General features: G+C 37.3%; 1 protein-coding gene across 1 annotated transcript in view; it reads right to left on the bottom strand.

Moving 5' to 3' along the window:
• Window positions 1-1,020: 1,020 nt before the first annotated feature.
• Window positions 1,021-24,693, bottom strand: part of RAB2A (RAB2A, member RAS oncogene family) — a 43,666-nt gene continuing 19,993 nt past the window's right edge. The window contains exons 5-9 of the mRNA XM_086740853.1: window positions 18,862-18,944; window positions 17,420-17,512; window positions 13,572-13,683; window positions 4,984-5,052; window positions 1,021-2,658 (exon numbers count right to left, since the gene is read on the bottom strand). Of these exons, the coding sequence (XP_086596979.1) occupies window positions 2,563-2,658; window positions 4,984-5,052; window positions 13,572-13,683; window positions 17,420-17,512; window positions 18,862-18,944 (453 nt within the window). The 3' untranslated portion in view covers window positions 1,021-2,562. The remainder of the gene's footprint in view (window positions 2,659-4,983; window positions 5,053-13,571; window positions 13,684-17,419; window positions 17,513-18,861; window positions 18,945-24,693) is intronic.

The following is a 24,693-nucleotide window of genomic DNA, read 5'->3' as shown; positions in this document are numbered from 1 at the left end:
GTACAAATAAGAGAAGTCTTAAAATCATGCTTAGAGGATTTGCCACTCTAGATTTACTCTTCTGTAAGTTAACTGTGATTTGTACCATATACTAAACTGGGAGTACAGGGAAGCCGCACCATGGCAGGATTTGTCAGTACCAATAATAGTCTTACATCACATACAACAGCTGTACAAGTTGCTGGGGAATAATGAAGTGTTTTAATTGTTTGGTTATGAAAATGCAACCAGTAGAAGCAACTGGAATTCAGCATGAAAAGCTGGGCAAGTTATCGGTCACTCATGTACAAGTAAAACTGAAACCTGTGAAAGAATACCCTTGTAAAGCAAATGCTCTAGAAGTAAACCCTCATAATTACATAATTTTCAAATTCTAATAGGATAAAGTAGGATGAGAGGCTTCTCAAAAAAACCCAACAAAAATACACAACTTTCTCATTGTGAACAAAAGGATTATGTATGCACAAAGCTTGTGACAAAAAGCCAGGCAGAATGCAAGGAAACTTCAGGTTTGTCCTAGCTCCTCTTTGAAAGTACCAGATTTTTGTATGATGCACAGTGCAAGACCAGCATGTCAGCTAGGACCAACCAACATCATTAAAAAAGATAAAAATCAATAAGCACCCGTGACTATAATATGTCACAACACATTCCTCCCACCCTTCACCCTCCCCCAAAAAGTGCTGGTGGCTCCTCACTATAACAGCCTTAGATTCCTGGTCAATTCTATATGCTTTTAGAAAATCAGTGGCTGTCTGAAACTTTAGCTTTGTAAATCATCAACACTTAAAACAGCATGCATTTTTGTTCTTCTCAGGATAGGGTACAAATTCCCTGCCTCTGCTTCCTTAACAGGGGCAACATTTACAGCTAGGAGACACATACTGCCCTTTGCAGTGTAGCTGAGGCTGCTACAGAAGAGCATGCTTTTCTACCATCTCGCCTCAAGCAATTGAGTTCTGCAATGTTTCCTGTTCCAAAAAAAAATCTTCTTCCCTTCCCCCAAATACAAACAAAAGGTTCCACACATTTTTTAAACTTTATTTAATCTCAGAACCACTGCTATGTTACACCTGTCAGGCTGAAGTTTATTCACTTCTGATGTTAAACTTTTGACAGTAAGAATGGATAACATGAGGATCCATGTCCCCCAGTGTTGTGTTGCAGTTAGTATTGGTCCAGTAAAACAAAAGTTTTGCGGTCATTCCCCCCCCCCCCCTTTTTTTTGTTAGATACATGAAGCATGGCCTAGCTTTAGTGTCACCCTATTATCTGCAATTTATATAAATAGGATGAAGTGGAAATTCAGTTGTTTCCTCATTTGTAGGAAAAGCGACATGAATATTCTGTACTTGAACAAATAAACACTTAAACATAGGATTTTGTTCTGTACTGTTGCAACCCTTTCATTTGAGGCAAAACATCCACCCCCGACCACCACTGCAATAAGTACCAAAGCATTTCTAGTCTTCATTTTCAGCAAGATTTCCAAACTGGCAGATTTTATTTTCACACCCTCTTCACAATAGACAAGATGCTTACCATATATTTAGGATTACAAGTTGTCACTAAAAGAAAACTTTACACAACCACTGTACATTTAGGTTGAAAAACTGTCCTTGCATGAAAAATATACCTAGAAATCAAGTGGTAAACAAGAAAAAACATTAAGAAAAGATTAATGTTTTTATAATGTGCCATTTCAAATTTATCAACTCCTCCTCTACTTCTCATTCATGCTCTGCTTTTACCTATAGTACTCTTTAAGGCAAACAGCTAATCCATTTCTGAAGAGGTGCTGTGGAAATTGTGGACAAACAGCAAACATTTGGCATTAAAATAGATAGCACGTATGTAGCCTCTAGTAATATACATTAAGCATTTCTCTTGGACTTCAGGATAATGACAGGGGAGGATGAACATGCTAACAATGTCAAAAAGGCTTAAAATTTAGCGTCCAAGCAATTTCTATTAATGCTTCTGTAGTTTTCAAGCTCTAAGTAGTATAGAATTTATGCAAATGCATTAAAGAATTCTAGCTTGGCAAGTACACCCAAGCAGGTTATTAAACTATATATACAGAAAGTGATAAATACAGAATTAAAAGAGTCCTTCCGCTTCTCTTGATAGCCTTGAAAATTGACAAAAAACTTGAGGACAGCTCTACAATATTAAACATTAGGTAACCGCAGGAGCTGGGAAACCTAACTACACAAACTGATTAAAATACTCAGATGACTTTGTAGTGTTTAATACAATTCAGTTTGTAGGCAAGGGCACAAGACAACATTTAACAAAAATAATCACATCAATTGACCTAGAAATCAAATGTAAATAGATATGAATACAATCTCCAAAATCTGTCTTTAAGTGAACATTAACCATTTATTCAAAGTTATACAAGAATTTGAAGGATAAAGTCTTCTTCTGCAACAGGAAACCAACTTACAAGTTTCATGTCTCAGTTGAATCGGAGTGGAGGCGAGCGGGGCGGAGGGGAAGGGAAGGGTGAACAAACAAGTTAGTAGGCCCCATCCAGGCAGCTAGAAAGTAAAAACAGGCTCAACAGCAGCCTCCTCCAGCTTGTTGTCCTCCCTGATTGCCTGCAAGTGTTGCATTAGTAGCAGCATGCTGAGGGCCAATTTTTATGCCATTTGCCTGAAATGAAATTTAATAGACAGTGTAATTATTTCAGAACACTAATATAAGTGAAAAACTTTTTTTTTTTTTAGAAGATCATATAGCAAATTCTCCTAATGTATGCCATAAATATAGCCAAATTTATATAAGTTTTTAGGAACATGATCTTGGTGATTGAATATAATTTAAAAGAAGGTGCTTTCCTTCTCATTTAAATTTTATCTCAATGTTAAACTCCGTACCTTAAACTCCTAAGATGAAAACACAGATCAAGAACTGTATCTGAATACTACTTGGCATAGGCTTTAAAAATACATAGCATTTGCTAGAAACGTATAACCTCTCCCCTCTCACCAAAACCTCCATTAGTTTAATAGTTTCATATGAAACTTTTCCTCTCTAGACAGCATTTCTTTCTGTGTTGAATCAGCTGTAGAGGCTAAGGGCATATGAGTGTTCTGTGTCATCAATAATTTCTATGATCCCGAAAGACATGGCTACTTGCCAAGAACCCACACACAGCGTAGCTCTTTCATTCATCAAAATCACACTTATATCTTAACCCTCACTCCCTCAAGTGGATTTTACCTAAAAATACAGCACTTTGAGAAAAGTAATACAGTAGCTTCAGAAATTAAGCTCTTAAGGAAACTTTGCGTCACAGTAAATCTCAGATTTATAGTGCTTGGCAGTTGTTCTGCAACAGTAGTAGCCTTGGGGTTTCTGGCACTAGCTCAGTATTGACAGCAGCTGATGTGGTTTCTTTTCGCTCTTTGACTCCTCTTTAATAAAAAGCATGCCCTATGGCTCATTGGTTTTGCCCCCTCTGGGCTGATAGCAACTTCTTGAGGAATCAAGGAGCCGGCCTTGGCATAAAGCCAAATAAATAGCATGGACTGTTGGCTCCTGACAGCACGTTGCAATCAGAGCTCCACGAGGCACAGTAAAGCAGTCAGCTCCTATATGAAACTCAACAGATACAATGAGCAATGCTTTTTCAGATTCTCAGATTACTGTCCAATTTATATTGCACTTCAGAGTGCATTTTCTTTAGGAAAAATATTAAAGAAAATTTTAAGTTTTTCATCACTAAACTGAATTTTACAAGTGTTTCACTGAAACACCATATATACACACACATTTTCCTAGTCAGAATTAGCATCTTTGAAGGATTACTCTTGTTTAACTACAAGTTTCCTAATGCAAATACTTTGCATACTACTGAAATTTCTCAGTCTTTCCTCTCTAGAGTAATAAGAATGGTATTTTTAATAGTCTAAATTTTCTAATGTTGAAATATATGAAGGAGAAAGAGGTAAAGCTATTTGAGTCCTCCCAGTTCCCTCACTACTCTGAACAATTCTGCAAGGACTTTCACACTTTAAGAGAAGCATCACACTGACAGTCCCAGAAAGAGAATGCACCTATTCACAGAACAGACAGAGAAGAGAGAGTGGTGGTGCAGATTTCCACGTGGTTTCACCAAGCACCCTCAGCAATGTTATTTAGGGACATACACAATTGAAAAAAAAAAAAAAAAAAAAGGCAAACAAAAAACAAACAACTTGGGCACCAGAAATAACTGACCACTTCACACTATCAAATTTTAACTTTTTTACATAAAAAGTCACACCACATAAGTGTTAACCGAGAGTTTATACAATCCTCACATTTCTGTATGATCTCAGTATTTCCATTTACTCCCACTGAATTTGAATCTGCTTTTTATGTGGCCACAAACCTCCCTCCTAACTGCTCAAGATTTTCAACAGCACAATCGTTCCAAAATTCAAGGGACACGCAGGTCTTTCTAGGCTCCTGCATTACAAAAGTGCTCCCTGATTCACCTCCCCAACCCCTCCCAAACAAGCAAAGAGATAGGCCCCGGTAATCTGTAATTTCAGTAATGTGCATAGGCAAAATGGCTAATCTTTTATTCCCTACAGAATCCAGCCACCTAAACCAGGAACATTTCAGAAGTCTTTTATGTAACTCTCAAAGCAATCCCTCCCCTCCACTGGACAGCTCATGGAGTACATCTGGCATATCAACATGGTCCCCCATTTACATAGTGGAAAATTATCTTCGAAAACAGATGACACCATATGGAGAAGTGGATGAAAGTGGATTTTCTTCTCTTTTGGGGATTTATATTATTTTGTGATGCTTCATGGATGGATAGGGTCACTTATTTTAATCCATTTTTATCACAATGGAAGACAATTCTACATCCAAATAGAACACATAAATATTTTACTGCCCAGCCTTCTAGGGAAGGTGAGTTTGGTACATTTAAAAAAGCAAACAAACAAACAAACAGTGTTCAGAGTACTAAAAAGTTACCTCGTTATTAATGTCAAAAACTCCTTCCTGGATTTTCTCGTAGATCTCCTTTGCGGTGTTAATAAATGCCTAAAATAGAGGGGAAAAGAAACCCACGATGAGTGTGATATCCTTTGGTGTAAGATGCACTAATTGGAGCCCAATCTCATGTGCAGTTGCTTCAGCAAGACTTTTCTTCCTGACCTCGGCAGGAACAGGTATGACAACAGCATCCTATAACCTACCCAGGAGTAGCAATGGATCACACGCTGTTTACAAAAACAGTGGCATTTTCATAACATCTGTATTCTACAATCTGTTGTCCAATAATTGCAGGGAAAAAGTGGTTTTTAAGATATATAAATTACTTCTAAATTATTTATTTCTGACCCTTATGGATAGATTGTGTGGCAGATGGTTTCCCCTACCCTTAATATCTTCGTAATAGGCCACTCTAGATTAGAGTGCTTAGCAACATAAAACCACAGGGTACTTACAATGATGATGTAAGGATGCTGTCTGCTGGATGAAACCTTATGCTATCATTTAATATTCACCTAATTTTAAAAACGTATTCTCTTTAATTAATCTTGCACACGACAGGTAATAGACAACTTAACAGCAGAAAGGAGAAGCCTCAGGTTTTATTATGATTTCTGAGAATCTATTGTTTTAATTCAGATAAAAGACTTGACATTTAGGTCTGAAAAAGTGAACGATATATACGTTTTTGGTTAAAGTTTACAATCAATTATTCAATTTTTCATCTCTCATTTAACTTTATAGGTCAAGTAATACCTAAAATAATGTATAATTTAAGAGGTGATTAACGGCAGCTAATAAGTACAATCAATGTCAAACATATAGTTCTTTTTGTTTTAAAATGCCAACACCATGCAATCATACAAGATATGCTATCTTCTGCACAAGCCCATTACAGCAAATACAGATCTAATTCAAATATAAAAAAGTAAACAGGGTTCATGGAGAGGAACAAATCATACCTTTCCTCATTTCTACACTGGAAGCATTTGACTGCTGAACTTGCCACCAGAGCTTTGTTTCCTAATTAACAGGACTGATATGTTTTCACCTTTAAAGGCCTTACAGCTCCCCAGAGTAATCAATCTACTGCAGCTCAATTACTGCACCAAGCACACACCACAGCCAGTGAAGGAGACTTCAACGACTGCGGCAGGAGCAGAAAGATATGAATATGCATAAACTCTAAGTGGGTGATCGAATCATCACAGAGGGTCATGAGAATTTGCAGCAAAATAATGAGAAGAATTAATCATTGCAGATTCACAAGGCACTTAGGAAGTGAGTTCGTTTTTCAAACATGCGTTAGAGTTGAGAAGGAAAATTGGCTTTCGGCCAACTACGAATTGATTCAAATTCCTCAGAAATTGAAGTTTCCAATGTAAGAAAAAAAAGTCAAACTCATCTTGGTTTCTGATAACACACTAATAATTGTAATGGCCTCATACACAGGCCTACTGAAAGTTTCAAGTCAAAAACTTTGGAAATTCACACAGCTGGGATCTGTGAGGATACTTACACTTGCTTGCTCTTTCACTAGGACATTAAACAGAACTTGAAGTCTTAAAAATGTGTTATGATAACTTCATGTAAACAAGCACTTAACAATTGGCACTTCTAACGTTTCTAGAAGATGTTGGCTACGTACACCTAGGCTCTTCGAATTAATTTAATGAGAATTACATTAGATCTATAAAAATTACTTTAGACCAAGAAAACTAGAATTTTAACAGACTAAAACAACTGAGTACAAAGTATCTTCTGGATGCTACACTCAAGAACAGATCACCACAGGAATGCATCTATCCTCACAAAGAGTAATAAGGTGCACTTGAAAACACAGTGTGATTTAACAACACTCAACTGCCCCCACCCTAGTTATTACACATGTACTGTAAGCAAAAAACTATACTGAGTTCAGTACAGTCTATTTCGATATGAAACATACTGCCTAAGAAACTGTTGATCTGAAAAATCCAAATATTCCATTCACCTCAGTTCTGTAATTTCAGATGCCTTGAAAAGACATAATCTGATTACCACATTTCCATCGGTGATTCTGGCACACCACATATTAGTGGTAAACCAGCACGTACTGTTATTCTGGATGGCAAAATGGCAGGCCGCACTGGGTCACACATAAATTATTATTACTTGAAAACAATGGTTTCACAACATTATAGTGCATAATAAATCTACCTCATGTTTTCTTCAGTTGGTATGAATTCTGAAAAATTAATACTAATCAGCCATGAAAAGAGACTTGCATCCCTTGAGACTTCCATTTGTCTCTTACATCCATCTATTTCAAGTTAGCTTACACTTCAAAGTATAAGCAGACTCAAACTAACCACCTTAGAATCTCACTGAAAACAGCAGTCCACTCGCTTTAAGAATATCATATCAGATTTTGCCATTGCATGCTAGTGCCCCAATTAGCAAGGACAAGAAGGTGAACTCAGTATAACTGACTTCCTGTAAAAATCTCTTTTTATACTGCATGTTCTAACTCTTATCTGGAACATGCAGTATACTATAAACTCTCAATTATTTATGGGCAGTTTATCCTATTTGCAGATTAACTGGGCCATAGATGTGGAGACACAGAGTGGCTTCCTCTCAAATCCAGTTTGGATTTATGAGACCATGTGCAGGGGACTGCAAGAACACAGCTGCAGCACTTCATATGCCAACTTGGATCCAGGTGCAGTTTAGCCACTTCCACACAGCACAAGACCTCAACCAGTAAGCCTTCATGGACTTGGCTGGCTGCCTACCAAGCCTACTGCGGTTGCACGGTACGTTCCCATAATGCTGCTGTTACTAAAGCACCATACAAAGATACTCAAGCATCTCCACCCCAAATCAGCTCACGTCCAGGTTTCATTTCACTACCCCAAGAGAGATAGTACCAAACTCAATCTGGGTTTATACTCAGTCACCTGAAAGATGGCAAGGCCCTAGTACACAGCATGTCCATTACTCATAAAAGGGAGAGAGAGACTTTTGAAAAAGCAGTATGTTAGACTTCCAAATATAAAAATTCCAGACTACGTTTCAGGAAAATTAAAGAAAACAATGTAACATTAAATGTAAACATTTTCCCGAAGTCCAACTTTTGGTTTTAATCTTTCAAAATCACAAATTACTGATGCTTTTATGCACGAGAATACTGAATATACCTATACCACAGCATTAAAAAAAAAAAAAAAAAAAGGTTTTATGCAAGTTATTCAGTGATTTGTTTTAATATAACATGTTTTTCAATGGTGTTCACATTATAACTAGGTTCTCAAATAACAGCAATACCCTGCTGAGGAAAGTTACATTACTGTACAAATGGGAAAGCGAGTTTTGTAAGATGTCATCTGCCTGTTGTGTCACACCTGCATCTACTGCAAAGCTAAAAAAACCGAGGTTTTTGAGTCCCACACACCAGTATAATATCACTTTAGATAATTGTATAAGGAGTTTTATAGATCGTATTGCTACATGGGAACCAAGAAGGCAAGTTTTCATAATGCTAACCTCAAAAAAAACCCCAACCCTAAACAATCTAAAACATAAAAACCCAACTACCAAACAGTACAGATGCTGCTTTTAAGATAAATTACTCCTAAAAACACTCAACACAGAATTAAATCAACTTTGACATCAGTTTTATCACACAAAGCAAACAAGTAATGTAGGTTTACCACCATAAAGACAAAAACAGGACGAATTAATTCTACAACTGGTGAAAACAACAGAGGAAGTAAGGGAATAAGTTCCTGACACCTCTCTGTTATGGAAATTGTATGCAGGAGTAATAATAAGCTAAGGACACTAGAACGCAAGTTACAGAACAGGTACGTTTAGTTTTCACCTGGCAGATGTCAGTAACATCACTTCTCTTTCTCAGAAAGCTAATGCCACGCTGAGTATCTGAGGACTTAGTTACACGCTGAACATAACAGGAAAAACTTGTAAATGAATCCTTGATACTCTTCAGAACTCAGATTTTACAAGTTCCTCTTTGCTCAAAGTCAGAATAGAGCAGGTTCTACGCTGCCAGCTCATGTAACATGCTGCCCTCTGGTGGCAACATTACAGTTAAATTTAGTGCTTTGAACTACAAATTGGGCAGTCATTATTTCTGAATGCTTTCTTACAATGAAATGAGAAATGCTTAAAGGTTAAATATCTCACAAATTCTAAACCATGACGCACACACCTCTGTGGTCAGCCAACACTTAGAATTTCCTCCTCCTTCCCAACTTCCTATTTTTTCTATAAGCAGTAAGATACAGTATAGTTTGATTACTCTGGCATTAAAGAACGCATTTGGAAAAAGTAACAGCATGGACCACGAATGGCTTTATCCCTAGAGCCCGTCCCACTGTATAAGTGGTGCTGGATGGCCCCTTTACAGAGCAAGATCTAGTTAGGCACCTACACCACAAAAAGCACCCCACCACATTTGTAGCCTTATTTTTGAAGTAAAGGTGCACAGCCACAAAACAGAACTTGACAGCAATTTGTTTATATGTACCCATTGAAGTGCAATTTTTCTGACAAACTTATTGGGAAGACGTGTATTACTAGAGCTCAAAGCGTCTTGAAGTCTTGAAGCTGCTGTTGAACAATTACAAAGGACAGAGCACCTGAGGAAAAAAGAAGATAAAAATCCCCACAACTAAGGATCCATCTCTCCAGTAGAATCTGCTGCCAGATCATACTTTTCATACTCTTCTATAATGCCTGAAACCGTCGATTAACTGAAATTTAAAAATTCTGATTATACCTTGAGATGCTCAGAAGCCCCAACAACTGTGGCAGACTAGCACTCCTTACTGTGCAGCTCGGGCACAGTTCAAAGGTTTGCCACCAGGAGGCAAAAGCTGTGAATCTTCACTGGAGCCAGGAGTCCCGCCCCTTCTCTCTCCTACAGCTGAGCCGACATGAGCTTCACCTCTTTTCTCATGGGAGAAACTGGCTGAAGTGACAGCTTCACACAGCTGAAAGGTCACAGAACTTTGATTTCAAGGAACTTGAAGGAATATTGGTTTTGACAAAAGTTAAGATAAACCCCTGACTCCTGGCTGTTTTTTGCTATTGGGTTTTTTTTGTTGTTGTTGTTTTAAACTCTCATGAACTAGTCTAGTACCTGTTCTTTTGCGAGTTCTAGTCAGATTACATCTTGTGTGACACTCCACCTTACTATGAAAGCTATTAACATTCTATGACTTCCAAGTGCTTGAATTATATCCCTGCTAACTATATTAGCAGGGCAAACTACTGTTTGTTTACCAGCAATGAGTTGTATTTAGAGAGGGTGAGGAAGGGTAATAAAAAACACTTCTAAAAAAACAGTTCAAATTTGGAAGCTGCTAAGAATCTCATCTTTCCCTGTGATTTTCATTTCTACCCTTTAGAATACTACAAAGGCCATCTCCCTTCCCTTATCTGTGACCAAGTAGTACTGCTGTTGAAGCTACAGGGATTTTGAATATTCATGATCCATTTAAGCAAAAGTATGAAAGAAGCTGCCTGAAGAGAAAATTAAGTTACAGTTGAAACAAAGCCGTTGAATGACTATCCAGCTACATGTAGCAGAAGTGCTGAACTGCTCAGTCAAAACCGTTAGTCTATTCAGATTTAATCCTAAATAATGAATCCATTATTGCATTCTATTTATGTGCAGGCAATTTGGAATAACAAAGACAATACTCCTAAGATGAAAGCTTGGCACAGGGCTATATAATCCCCTCCATATGGGAAACAAGCTACTAAAACCAACTCCCACACCAGGAGTCAGTGATACACCAGTACAACTCAAACGAGATCAGCTTCTGAACAGTGACAGTTGTCTCATACTGGTTTGACCAGTATCCAGAAAACTTCTTTGCTTAAGGTCGATCACATTAATAATTTTTAAAAGTAGCAGTCTTGAGTGCAGGAAGAATACACAAAATTATTCCAGCTTCCCAAATACAGCTAGGTATCGTTACTTCTTTAGAATCAGTGCATGTAAATTGATTCAAACAAAAGAGATGCCAGGGACACAAAGATAACTACTGTGTGCTGTAGGAGACTGCCTGGTCACCCTGAGTTCACACAGATGATTCTATTCTGCCTCTACGAAAGTTAAGACACTGCCCAAGCAGAAACCACTCAGCAAGCTCTGAACAGCACATTTCAGGTAAGACTCAAATTAACAGTCATTCACTGTTGTTGAATTACCAATGAAAATACAAATACGATAAAATTGTTCAAGTCTTGCAAATGAGAGAAAAAAATTCTTTAAGTGTAGTTTTAATGCAAAGTAGGAAGCATTTGCGGACACCGGGCCACAAGTTTTGTCTGCTTAAGATTTCATTTAATTTTAGCTGAATTACCTCAAACATTGTTCTTCCTATTTAGTTTCTACATCCTCAGTCACAAAACTATAATTTCTTTCCAGTCCTGAAGTCAAGTACTGAAGGCTTGCTAGATTTGCCTCCATTTTGCATACTTCTTGTTCTTTCCTCAAATGCTGCCTGTTCCATGTGGTTTTTTTCCTCATTCCCTTCTGGGTTTTTTTTGATACTGAACAGTCCAGAATCAACATTAAAATGAAAATGGTCTCATCTTCTGCCCACAAAGTGGTATCTTTCACTTACTGTGCCTACTATTTCTCCTAAATTATTTTTAGTGGCACAAAGATTAAGTTTTTGCTTCTTCAGCTGTAACTATTCTAGATTATGCCACCTCTTTTAGTGTTGACTGAGAATACTATTTAAGGAATGCATTTGATTGTCATTAAAAGGGATTATTATATCCTGAAGCTTTTCCAATATAATTAGAAAGTTAGTACATGCACACAATCACTCACCTGTATCATCAGAAGGATATTATTATATTTGAACTGTTTTGACAAAACCTCCTGGTAATCGGAGATGCATTAGGAAATGGACAAATCAGTCACTAGCATGTATTTTTTGACATGGAGAGAGGTGCTAATGTTAGAATCATGAGGTAACAAACCAGAACGAAGTCAGCGAAAGCTGTTTGTTACTCTTACTATAACTTTTCAAAAAATACTGAATATTTCAAGACTGCAAGGCTTTACCACTGAAAGAATAACTCACTGGTTGTCCATTTTGCATTTAGGATAATTTTGGAAAAGACTAAGGGCAGATGACATAGTATGAGAAGCTGAACTATGTCACGCTGTTGTAAAAAAAGGTTAGTAAGTGGGGATGTATGAACCGAGCATGGGCCTGAAAGACATGTGAAGCAATCTTTCTGTTTTACATAGCATTAACATCTCAGCTGGAGCTCTCTGTCCACCGCTGTACTGTGTCTGGTTAGGATGGAGTTAGTTTTCTTTATTTAACTAAATAAATATATTTATTCTACATACCAGACTGTATGGTGCCGTGTTTTGGATTTGTGACTAGAACAGTGTTGATAACATACCAATGTTTTAGCTACTGCTGAGCAGTGCTTATGCAGTGTCAAGGTTTTCTGTTTCTTACTCTGCCCTCTGCAGCAATCAGGCCTGGGGTAGGCAAAATCTGAGGAGGGACACACAGCCAGGAGAGCTGACCAGAATTGGCCTAAGGGATATTTCATACTGTATGACATCATGCTTAATAATAAAAACTGAAGAGTAGTCTTTCCAAAGCAGTTGTTGCTCAGAGACTGGTTGGGAATCAATCTGTTTGTGGGAAGCTGTGAGCGACCTCCCTTCCATCACTTTTCCTCCCATCTCTTTCCTTCATTTATTAAACTCTATCTCAGCCTCTGAGTTTTTCTCACTTTGGCTCTTCTGGTTCTTTCCCCCATCCCATTAGATGGGGAGAGTGAGCGAGCAACTGGATAGGCACTTAGTTGCTGGCTGAGGTCAACCCACCACAGCCACCCTTCACCACAGCCACCCTTCAGGAAAGGTGTGCAGTAAATCAAGGTGAGATATGCAAGAACTCAAATATGTCCAGAAATATGAACTACAAGTAAAGCTTCAAAAGACTTAAGTTCTTTACTCTGAAGTAGCAAAGACTGAAAAACTTATTCAAATACATAGCAGACTACACGAACCAAGATAATGACCTCTTCAGCAGCTCTGTAGAAGACAAAAAGAAATGGCGTGCATGAATTGCAGCAAAGAAGATCCCTGCTAGGTAGCAGAGGGGAAAGATGGCAACAATACAAATAGTAAAGCATTTCAATAGATTGCTCTGAAGAGCTTGTGAAATATTAGAAGTTTTTAGAATAGGTTAGACTGACATCTACCAAGTATACCAATAGCTTGGCTTGCTTTGTACTAGCAAATCTATTCTAGTTTTACTTTTTAGATTTCAAGACAGACAGAAGTACCCATTTCTCTGACCAAATATTTTAAAAAAGAACAAGTATACGAATTACTAGAGTCTCAACAATGTAATTAGTGCCACGCAATTCGATACAACATAGACATTGTCTTTCTTGTAATACAAATTTAAAAGTAGTTAATTCAAGTTAAGGAATCCAAAACCTAGAGGAAAAGTATCTGTACAAATAACAAAGTGCAATTCAAAACAACTGTTTGTTTTAAGCAAAGTTACCTCCTCTACATTGGAAGCAGTTTTGGCAGATGTCTCCATAAAGATAAGTCCATGCTCTCGTGCAAATGCTTCACCTTCCTCCTTCTTGACTTCTCGCCTAGATTCTAAATCACTAAGATGGAAAAAGATAAGTTAGTTGTGTGGTCTAACTTGTCCATGTAAATATTATTCTTGAGACACATGCTTCTAAGCCAAGAGCCCTCATTAGAACTTATTTACATATTAATATCTACTCAAGCCCTTAATCAAGTAGAATTATTCCAAGTCTTGCAGTTAGGGAATAGGTATATAGTGTGTATGGGGAGAGAGATGGGGGGGGGGGGCAGAGAGAGAGAGGTGGAGGGAGAGAGAGAGAGAGAGAATACCTTAGTAGTACATGGAGTAGCTGCAGACATCACACTTGCTTGAGCTATCAATTCTAGGTGACATAGATCTTATCAAAGACTTCATGAAATGGCTTTCAACAGGATGCATGTATACTTATCTAGCTATTCCCTGAATGCTAACTTTAGACATTGTCACGTGAAGTAAATATCACTCTTTTCTAGTATAATGTTACCTGCCAATCCACACTGTAAAGCTGAACCAGTAAGGGAGTTTTATAGAAGATTTCTAAATGATATTAAAAATAATTTTAAAAATAATAGTTCATTTTTTTTCTATTCAGTAATAAAACTTCACACAGTCAATTTCTGTTCTGATAAAAAGACTTAAAAGCAAAAATATGTTATTTTTAACTACATTAGCTGTTCTTTCCCAAGAAGCTAACATTTAGGTTTTGAAACTCCAGGCCTGGTCCTGTAACAGCAGAACTTGAAGTGACTGTTACGTAACTTCTTGTCTCCTGCTTTCCAAGCAGTTTAGATGAAAGTTAAATATTACACAGAAGAAGAGAAAAAAACCCTCTCTTCAACTGGATAACTAAAGACCACTCCACTTCTGTAAGTCATATAGGCACATGCTTCTTACTTTTTAAGACTTCTTTAGGAACAAGGATTACACAGTCCTTCTTTATAACTATATTATATCTTGAGCAATAACAAAGGTACATCTATACATAAATAATAAATATTACATATATAAATAAAGTTTAATTTAAGTTGTGCATGTGAAAATATCTTCTCAGATGTACATTTTTAAACTAAACAGCATGCAAATACAGAAGTCTACTTTGCAGCCAGAAGACCAGTAAAAAGTATCATACTGGGCATCAGTGCTGCCATCTTTGTAATTATACATATATTAAAAGTAAACAATACTCACTGTGGCATCTATTTTGCCGCAAAGCAGGTTTTTGTTATCTTTACAACTACATGCTAGCTCAGATGAGTTACAGAGTCAAGACAATTCAGCACATCATTTAAATACGGAGCATTTTAAGATAAGGATACAAGAAATGTCTTCTCAAAACACTGTTAAAGCTGATGTTTATTACATGTAAGTGTTCCCAGTATCTCAGCCTCAGGCTTAAGGTATCTTAACAGGGCATTAATTCTCAGTTCCCTGAAGTAGCTATCTGACAATAGATTTTTGAGCTTAAGCAATGTCTTTATTTGCTACTACCATGCTACCCTCAAAAAGATCTTCTTTAAAACCTTGACTCACTACAGTGTTATCTTCATGACAGAACAGAAATAAACAACTCTCAGATTTGAAATAGTGGAGCTGCATTGAAAACTGCAGTGATAACACAGTCAAAACTCACTACTGGTATCTAAACATATTCTTAAAGAGCTTTAACTGCTTCTACTAACCACAGTTGTCTTCCTCTCTCCATTCCAATAATTCGAGGCATTTGGTCTTACTAGATCAATATAGCTATGTTTTGTTCTGGAAAGAAGATTAAGTACAGTATTTGTCATGTTTTAACACTAGTATTTGTAATGTTTTCAAAAAACAGCTATTATATTTCAGATTAAATTCTCAACACTCTTCAAATCCAGTAATAAGTCAGTACTACAAACATACACCAAGTGTACTTTGGGGATTCATAAGAATAATATTTATTCCTTAAAAAAATATTATGCAAGTATACACGTTCTTCCTTCCATCCATCGCCAGTAGTATGCTCAACTCTAAGAACTCCTGTAACACACTTTCAGGATAAATCAATACAACTGAAAGAGTTTCTTTGCTGTCCTCCTCTTTGAGGCTTGAAAATAATCCCCTTTAAAAACCTTCTTAAAGAACTTATACTTCCTGTAGCACCTTAATCTGTAACTTAAAATACATAATTTATTTATTGTTTGAATAAAACCTAGTTATAACTGGAGTTACTGAGCTAGCTCCAAACAGCACATTATAACATACAATCATGTGGTATATAGTCTGCATCAGCAGACACAAGACAAACATTTAGTTTAACACCTAAGAATAATCTGCAATAGTTACAGATGTCAACTAAGTATGCAAACTTGTGTTGTACTTATCCCAAGTAAACTTCACTGTTTCTCTCAGTGCCATATTTTTACTCACATAAGCATAAAAATAGTTGGTCAGGGACATCACAGGCTTACCAAAGCTTCATTTAATAAAAGAGATTACATTTCTATACTAACTTGTGAAGACTATGCTTATCACATTCCTCAATTAAAAAGAACATAATCATTTTCTAGATTATGTATAAAAATGTCGTCAAACTTCACAATTACTTAATGCTTACCATGTTTTTCAGGGGGAGGTAGAGGGTGGTGGGCAGAAGGAGGGAATAAAAAGGAGAGGAAGGTGGAAGAAGAAGAGGAAAAGAAGAGGTAAACAGGCCAGGGTAGCAAAACCAGACACTCTTACCACATGGCTTTTTCTCAGTATTATCTAAGAAGTGATCTGGTTGTTCATTAAATTTTAAGGGACAAGCATACATGTTATTATTTCAACTGGCATCTTTACCTTCAAGAATTGCTGAGGCATGGAGATAAGTTAAGGTCAATTAAGTAAAGGCCTTTAACTAACGAGTTATTCAATTCTGAGATGATATTTTTTATATTTGGAAAAATGCTAGATCCAGCAAAAACATTTAGACATGATGCTACAGTTCACTGGACTAGAAAAGTTACAGATAAACTTAATTTATTCAGTGATGTGTTTTTTATAAAGATCTTCAATACAGATCAAAGTCTCAGCATCAACAGGAACTTTGGACAGTCTATCTGATGAGAAGGCCAAGTAAATAATCCTTTACAAATTGGGAAACACACTTCCAAAACTTTTAGTTGTATATTCATTGCCCAGTGTCTAAGAGCAGCCTGAATTCACTGGGAAGTGGGGAAAAAGCATTCTCTGCCCCCAGTCTCAGCTAAAACATACAGAATATGAAACAGGCTTAGAACTCAGGAACTTCTCATATAATCATTGAGGTATGCACTTCTTACATTTGAGAAAAGTTTAAGAGAATCCTGTGGTATGGGCTTCCTTTTTTTTTAAATGACAATTTTTCTGCTGTGATTCTTAACTAAAAACTAAAGCATTTTAGAATACCTAAAATTAGGAGCCATATTCTCTTTATAAGAGAGAGATATAGGTGCTTCTAAATGGTGATTCCAGATGCAAGAAAGGTAACAAGAAAAACAATTCATGTAATCCATGACCTCATGCATTCAGTCAATCCTTTAAACATAAAATTACTTCTCAAAAAGGTACTCAGAATGTAAGATAGTTGATCCATGTGCACTGCACATTGTATTAGTCTAATCAGAAAAGGAAAGGTTTTAGATTCACCATAGAACTATGCCCAGTGACTGAAAGTAATTTAAGGTTAACATACTGCCTATAAATAAGAAAACACAAAAGCTGAAATCCAGATAAGTCATAAATCTTTCGCACCTACAAAATCATAACTGGTTAAATTTTACCTTTTATTTCCAATAAGCATTATAACCATGTTGGAATTGGAATGCTGACGAGCATCTTCTAACCAAGTTGTCAAGTGGTTGAAAGTGTCCCTCCTAAGGATGGAAGAGGATGAAAATTAAAAGCAGTTTTCCAAGAAATCTCTTTCCTTTCTGTTAGTCAGCTTCTCTCCTTGAGTAACGAACTCATTTATTAGTATACATGCTCCAGGGATAAAAGCTAGTAATCCCTTGGTGAGAGGGAGAATAGGCAAACAAAAATGTAGTAAACAAGGAACATTAATGAACTCTGCCTAAAAAGTAACTGCAAATACATTTGCTACAAAGAGTAAAACAGATTAATATAGCCATAAGAATCTGTAATTTTATAGACATTTAAAATTCAGTTCAGCAGATTTTGTAAGTCCCTAACCGTCTCAACCAATTCAAACAACAGTACAAATAATCACATACTCATGGAGTAATATTTGTTCTACTGAAGGCAGAAAATGGTTGACAATTTTCTGTGAGTTTATAAACGAATATGGCAGGTTACAGATTTTACAGAATGTATACACTTCTTAGCATATGCATTAAATCACATGCTTGTAAAGTGCGTTTAAGATTTCACAAGACTAAACCCATCTATTTATGCATCAAAGATTCACTTGCTGGAAATCCAATGGAAAGAATACGTTGCTTCCTGATATTTAAAAATAAACAGGGAACAAAAGGAAAAACGTCTAGGAAATCTCTAGTAAAAGCTGTTGCTTAATTCAGCCATGAGACCCAAGATCCACAAAGGGAGCCACACACCCTAATAGGATTTTGGAGCCTGAACATTTTCATAAACCAGCCACAGTACCCACAGTTTTGCAGATAAGAAGTTGTATAGAGACTTTATTCAATACAGCAGGAAAGCCTTAGTCACTTCTGAACAGCTGCTACCAAAAAAACCACACTGAGATCCTATTTTCTGAACCTCATAAACACTGCAATGGTAGAAATTTCCTGGTATTTTTATGTAAGCAAACTTTGATGTTTTACTACTTCACTCCTTTGCAGAATGGCACTTCAGTAAAAAATCTGCTATAATTAAACAGAAATTATAGCTCATGGTAATAAAAACACTAGAAAGGAATTAATGAAATACTTCAACATCTTTATCAATAAAGGTAATCCAGAGGTTCCTGGTCAACTAGTTTATAAAAATACTTTGTTTCATTCTTCCTGAGACTTTGTGTATACTTTTTCTCAACGACTATACAGAGAAAATTGGAAGTATATAGGTTACATAGGCTATATCTTGCTTTTGAGAACTTAAGGAAAGTTGGCAAAACATTAGATCACAAGTATCTATACAAAAAGTCAAACTACATTAGACATTTTAAGACTGCTATATACCATGGCACAATTCTACAAAGACATATAATTTTAATCCAGTTATACCTCCTCAGTATTCTCACCTTGTAATGTCATACACTAGTAAAGCTCCTGCTGCCCCTCTGTAGTATGACCTTGTAATGGAACGGAAGGACTCCTGCCCTGCCTGTAGAAGAGAAAGTTCCATTATTTCATATATCAAATTTATTTTTTGGTGCTGAAAACCACAATCTTAGAATCACAGAATTATACAATTCTAGTTTTGAGAGGAGGGGAACAAGGACGACTATGGAGGGAAAATCAGAGAGAGGACAACTGGGAACAAAGTTTCTAACACTAGCAAGAGAAGGCACATAAGGAGAAGACACCAACTGCAGCACAGTGCTGTTAAAAAAAAAAAAAAAAAAAAAATCGGAACAAGACCTCTAAACCTTTTTTGGCAATCCCTGACAACCCAATTTACTGAATGGCTTCACAATACATGAATCATTATTAGAGCACAGAATGGACTCCTAGCAACTAAGCTCTGAAGACAAATTTGAAAGGAAGCAAATAACCCAGAGCTTCACATTTGAATTCAATAACCCGCTCCCTGGGGCAGCTGTTGACACTAGAATAAATAAAGCCCATTGTAAATAAATGATGAATGACATCTTTACGCCCACCATCTGCTGGTGTAAAGGTTGTTGGAAGGCCAAGGATGCAGATTTTATCCGTTATATCATAAACTGCAGCCAGCTTTCAACAGTCTTCAGATGGAATTCTTTCAGTAATCAGTTTATTATGAAAAAACAGAAAATGGTTCTGAATTCAATTTTACACAATTGTGCTCCACAGTTAATCAATTTCCTCCATACTTGATAAATAATGCTTGTCAAACAGCTACAGGATGCAAAAGTCATCTTCATATGCACTGGTGAAAAACTTTAGAGATCCTACAGAAATTAGATAGTTCCCATTGAAAAGTATTCCGTAAAAATCTCAGCACTTAAAACAACATGCTCAAAGGAACACAGTCCTGAAAAATAAATATTCATAGTTGCAGACCTTGAGCTCCCCATGCTCATGTTTTTCACAAGTGCTATCTAGCACCTGACAGTTGTTAGAAGAAACATTTACTTCTAATATTTAGTAATAACAGAAGCTTTAGCATAATTCAAAGATAACACAGAAGACTATTAAGAAATACTGATATTAATGCTGAAAAAAAACCCTTGTATTCAGTAAGATAGTTATCTGCAGAACTATAGGAAATCACCCTGATTTCAAACCAGGAAAAGCAAGAATGAAATATTTATCAAATACAAACTACCCTTCAGCTATATCTACAAAATTAGTGTACAGAGAACTTTTATCTTCTCAGTTACTGTACTTTTCTTAATATAGAGTTTTCTTGAATTCAAGGAGAACTTGATCTAGATTCTGTCACAAGAACAGTGGCACAACAAGTTTCGACATGTTCAGTCTTCAGAAAGCATACTTATCTTCCGGAATAATCAGTTAGTTACTTCAGTTTAAGAAGACACTTTATCCTAGCCATTCCAGTGGAAAAAGTTACAGAAGACAGACAATACATTTAGCAGTTTTCAACACCATCAGAATATACCAGCATATGCACTTGATGGAGAGTCCAAATGCATTTTTATATAAATTAAAGTAATAGAACACAGACAATCTGGTAGAACGCACCAAGGAAAAGTAAAACCTGATGTTTTTAGCACAATACTTGGTTCCCTACCCAGAAGCTCCACTAAGCTCTACAATTTCTTCCTGGTGTGGTAACTAGCTCGAATGCACGGTAGATGCATAAAACATGTTCCTTCTAACTAGAAAACACATAAGTTATTGTTACCATTGTATTCCATGTACTGCTTGAAATCATACATGAAGTGGACTTAGCCTGCCACATTAAGATTGTCTCCTTCACCTTCATAAATTCCACTCTGACACATGAAATTGGACGTCTCTCTGGGTAAATTAATCATGATCAACCAACATTGTCAGAGGTTCTAGCAGATCTTACAAGAACGTAAAAACTGTGAACTCTTAGAAGAATCACTTACTTACAGAAGTTCTGTATCTACATCCTGAAAATATGATAACATTTTTAATTGTGTCTCACTTGCCCATGATGAAATTTAAATATCATTGCTTCCTGAAGGAAAGACTGGGGAAAGGGTGGAAAATGCTATCTCTTCTTCATCAAAGAAAATACAACATTCCACATAGCAATAATGAATTTGTGGTTACATATACCAAAAGACAACACAAACTGAATTCCCTTTCATTCTAAATAGAAGAAAATTGTGTTTTTGTAAAGAAGTTCAATGATATTTATGTTTATAGTATATACTGACTAATAAGAAACACCTTACATATATTTCATTTACTGTCTATTTTAACAGTATCATTCTGAATGAGAGATCTAGAAGGTTAATATGGCAGGGTTAGGCATGTAAAATATAAGCTCCACAGCTTTTTTTTTAGTATCGTTATTACTTTAAGCATTTTTCACCTGTTAGTTTGTTCTCTGCCACCTCTCCCTTTTTTTTTTTCCAAAGGGGATAAGCTATTTCAAAGAAGACAAAAACAAAAAAGTGTAGGCTATTAGCCAAACTTTTTTAAAAAATACAAGTGTGTTATAACTGTACTTTATCTGTCTTGCAAAGTAGAACCAACCCAAGTTCAGCTACTTGGTACAAGGCAAAAAATCAATACAAGTAGCAGTATGGAAGCTCAGTATAAATTAAAAACAGCTTTGATACCATGGGAAAGTCCTTTATCTTAAGTGGAATTAACATTGTTCTTACCATCCCTTCGACCTTCCCCTAAAATGCAGCACTTCTTTTCTTTTTTTCCCCTTTTCCATATTAAAAAGCTTTTTTCATAGAATCACAGAGTTGAGGTGGGAGGAATCTCTGGAGGTCACCTGTTCCAATCCCCCTGGCTCAAGCAGGGCCCGCTCAAAGTAGGTTGCCTAGGTCATTGTCCAGTTAGTTTTTTTAAGACCTCCAAGGACGAAGATTCCACAACCTCTCTGGGCAACACGTGCCAGTACTCAGTGTATGCCTGTGTGGAACCATAGAGGCACTAGCCACTAAAGTAATGTTAAATAGAGTATTTCCTAAGGTCACATTACATCTAGTACAGGAAACACAAAGTTCTGCTCTGAGGCAACCCCTGGTTATACCCACTTGCAGAGTTACACTGGAGTGGGAAGATCTTTTTGGTAGCAATCAGACCATGACAGCTATTTCACATGTAGAAATTCTAGCTCAGACAAGATTGCCTACAGGAACCAATAAATGCATACTGAATGTGCCTGGACATGCATCCTTTCTCTTCAGAGAAAAAGGGGCTAGCTCTCAAATGAGCAGTTCACTAATCACAAAAAAAAAAAATGTAGGCCTCTAATAAACAAATGATGTTTTAAGTGCTAAGTAACATTCCTTTTGGCTGTTTTCCTGACTGTATGCTTTTACACGTCATATCATAGTGGTTTACCAAAACAGTCCTTCAGATATGAAAGACTTATATAATTACAGTTCTAGGAGTTACAAACTCTATAGTACAAAAATCTTCATCCCTGCTTGAACTGTAGAACTGCATGGACATATACCTCATGTGCTTCTCCAAATATACCTTGGTATAGAGACTAAAATGCAATTTCAAAATCATGATGTAAGCAGAACATGAAGCATTATCAATCACCTTAGGTCACTAAAATACACAGACATTTAGGGCCTGCACTAAAGTTTTCAGGAATACTTAAGCTATCTGTTACCTTGATACAGTATCTGTCGCACATTTGAGAAAAGACTCCAAGTGTTACTATTCCCATAAGAAAACTTGGTGTCATTTCCGAGTGTGTGATGTCGCTTGTAAAATGCGCGGGCAAATCCCTGCTATCAAAAAGGGTTTCTTGCAAGTTCCTTAACTGTATATTTTTGAATCTATGAAAAAAAAAAATTAAAGAAGAGCCACGATGCAGTACAAGAAAGCAGTTAGTTAATTAAATAGGCTCCACAACAGCACATCTCCCTAGAAAACAGTCCGTTAATTTTACAGTCCATTTCCATTTAATTTTAATTCTCTATTCTTAAGGTTGAAGAATTTGGAAAGTTTCAAGGACTATGTAGTCCGAGTACATCCCAGCAGGTCTTCAACATCCAAGCTCACCAATATTTTAGTTTTTATTAGAAGGAAACTTTATAGTATACATGAAAAATGAGAAACTGCAATGCAGCAGAGCTAGTAGCTTTAGACTCCTTCACTTTTAAAAGGGGTGTACACGTGTGGTATGTTCAAACTTGGTGACAGAACACCTCATTCGCATTTGGAATAATTACTCATTTAAACTTGTTTCCACTTTCATAAGCTGTACAGAAAACTGAAAAGACATCCAAGAAACAACCAACTCACACAAGTGTCACACTGCCTATGACAACTGCCAGTTGGGAACTACTCCACTAAGTTGATCCCTGGAACAAAATGTTCCAGAAATAGAAAGGAGCAATACATACCTTTGAATATAGTTTTGAAAGTTATAAATAAATTAACAGCCTTTTAGTCACATGGCAACTTGTTTATACAAATGCATTCATCTTTATTGCAATCATGTCTCTTCTCCAGAATAAAAAGAATTTTAAGGTGATTTACTAGTGTACACTACAAAAATAGGGACAAAATTAGTACAAAAATGATTTTGAAATCCCATGCTGCTTTCCAGCAAAGACCGTGCCAGATAGGAACAGAACTAAAGATGCTTATGAAGAGGAATCTGAAACAATTTAAGAAAGTGTCAGAAGTGATGTGGAGTATTCAACCAAGTTACACGTTGCTTCAGAATAACCCTGTCAGCATCCTAATAAGAACTGAACTTTCAACTTTCAATAAGAACCGACTGTCCCGCACGACATTACTGTCCCACACGACATCCTTCTCTCTAAACTAGAGAGACATGGGTTTGATGGACGGACCACTCGGTGGATAAGGAGTTGGCTGGATGGCCGCACTCAGAGAGTGGTGGTCAACGGCTCAATGTCCAAGTGGAGACTGGTCACGAGTGGCATCCCTCAGGGGTCCATGCTGGGCCCGGCCCTGTTCAACATCCTTGTCGGTGACACGGACAGTGGGATAGAGTGCACCCTCAGCAAGTTTGCTGACGACACCAAACTGTGTGGTGCTGTCGACACGCTGGAAGGGAGGGATGCCATCCAGAGGGACCTTGACAGGCTGGAGAGGTGGGCCTGTGCCAGCCTCATGAATTTCAACCAGGCCAAGTGCAAGGTCCTGCACTTGGGTCATGGCAATCCCAAGGCACAAATACAGGCTGGGCGGAGAATGGATTGAGAGCAGCCCTGAGGAGAAGGACTTGGGAGTGCCGGTGGACGAGAAGCTCAACATGAGCAGGCAATGCGCCCTTGCGGCCCAGAAGGCCAACCGCATCCTGGGCTGCATCAAGAGGAGCGTGGCCAGCAGGTCGAGGGAGGTGATTCTCCCCCTCTACTCTGCCCTGGTGAGACCCCACCTGGAGTACTGTGTCCAGTTCTGGAGCCCTCAACAAAAGAAGGACATGGACCAGTTGGAGAAGGTCCAGAGGAGGGCCACGAAGATGATAAGAGGGCTGGAGCACCTCTCTTATGAGGACAGGCTGAGAGAGTTGGGGCTGTTCATCCTGGAGAAGAGAAGGCTCCGGGGAGACCTGATAGTGGTCTTCTAGTACCTCAAGGGGGCCTACAAGAAAGATGGGGAGAGGCTGTTTAGTAGGGCCTGTTGCGATAGGACAAGGAGTAATGGTTTTAAAATAGAGGGGGGTAGATTTAGATTGGAAATTAGGAAAAATTTTTTTACAATGAGAGTTATAGAACACTGGAACAGGTTATCCAGAAAGGTGGTGGAAGCCCCATCCCTGG

Source organism: Chlamydotis macqueenii, chromosome 2 (assembly GCF_036417535.1).
Source record: "Chlamydotis macqueenii isolate bChlMac1 chromosome 2, bChlMac1.mat, whole genome shotgun sequence".
Lineage (NCBI taxonomy): Eukaryota > Metazoa > Chordata > Aves > Otidiformes > Otididae > Chlamydotis > Chlamydotis macqueenii.
This window is presented reverse-complemented; position numbering and strand designations above follow the sequence as displayed.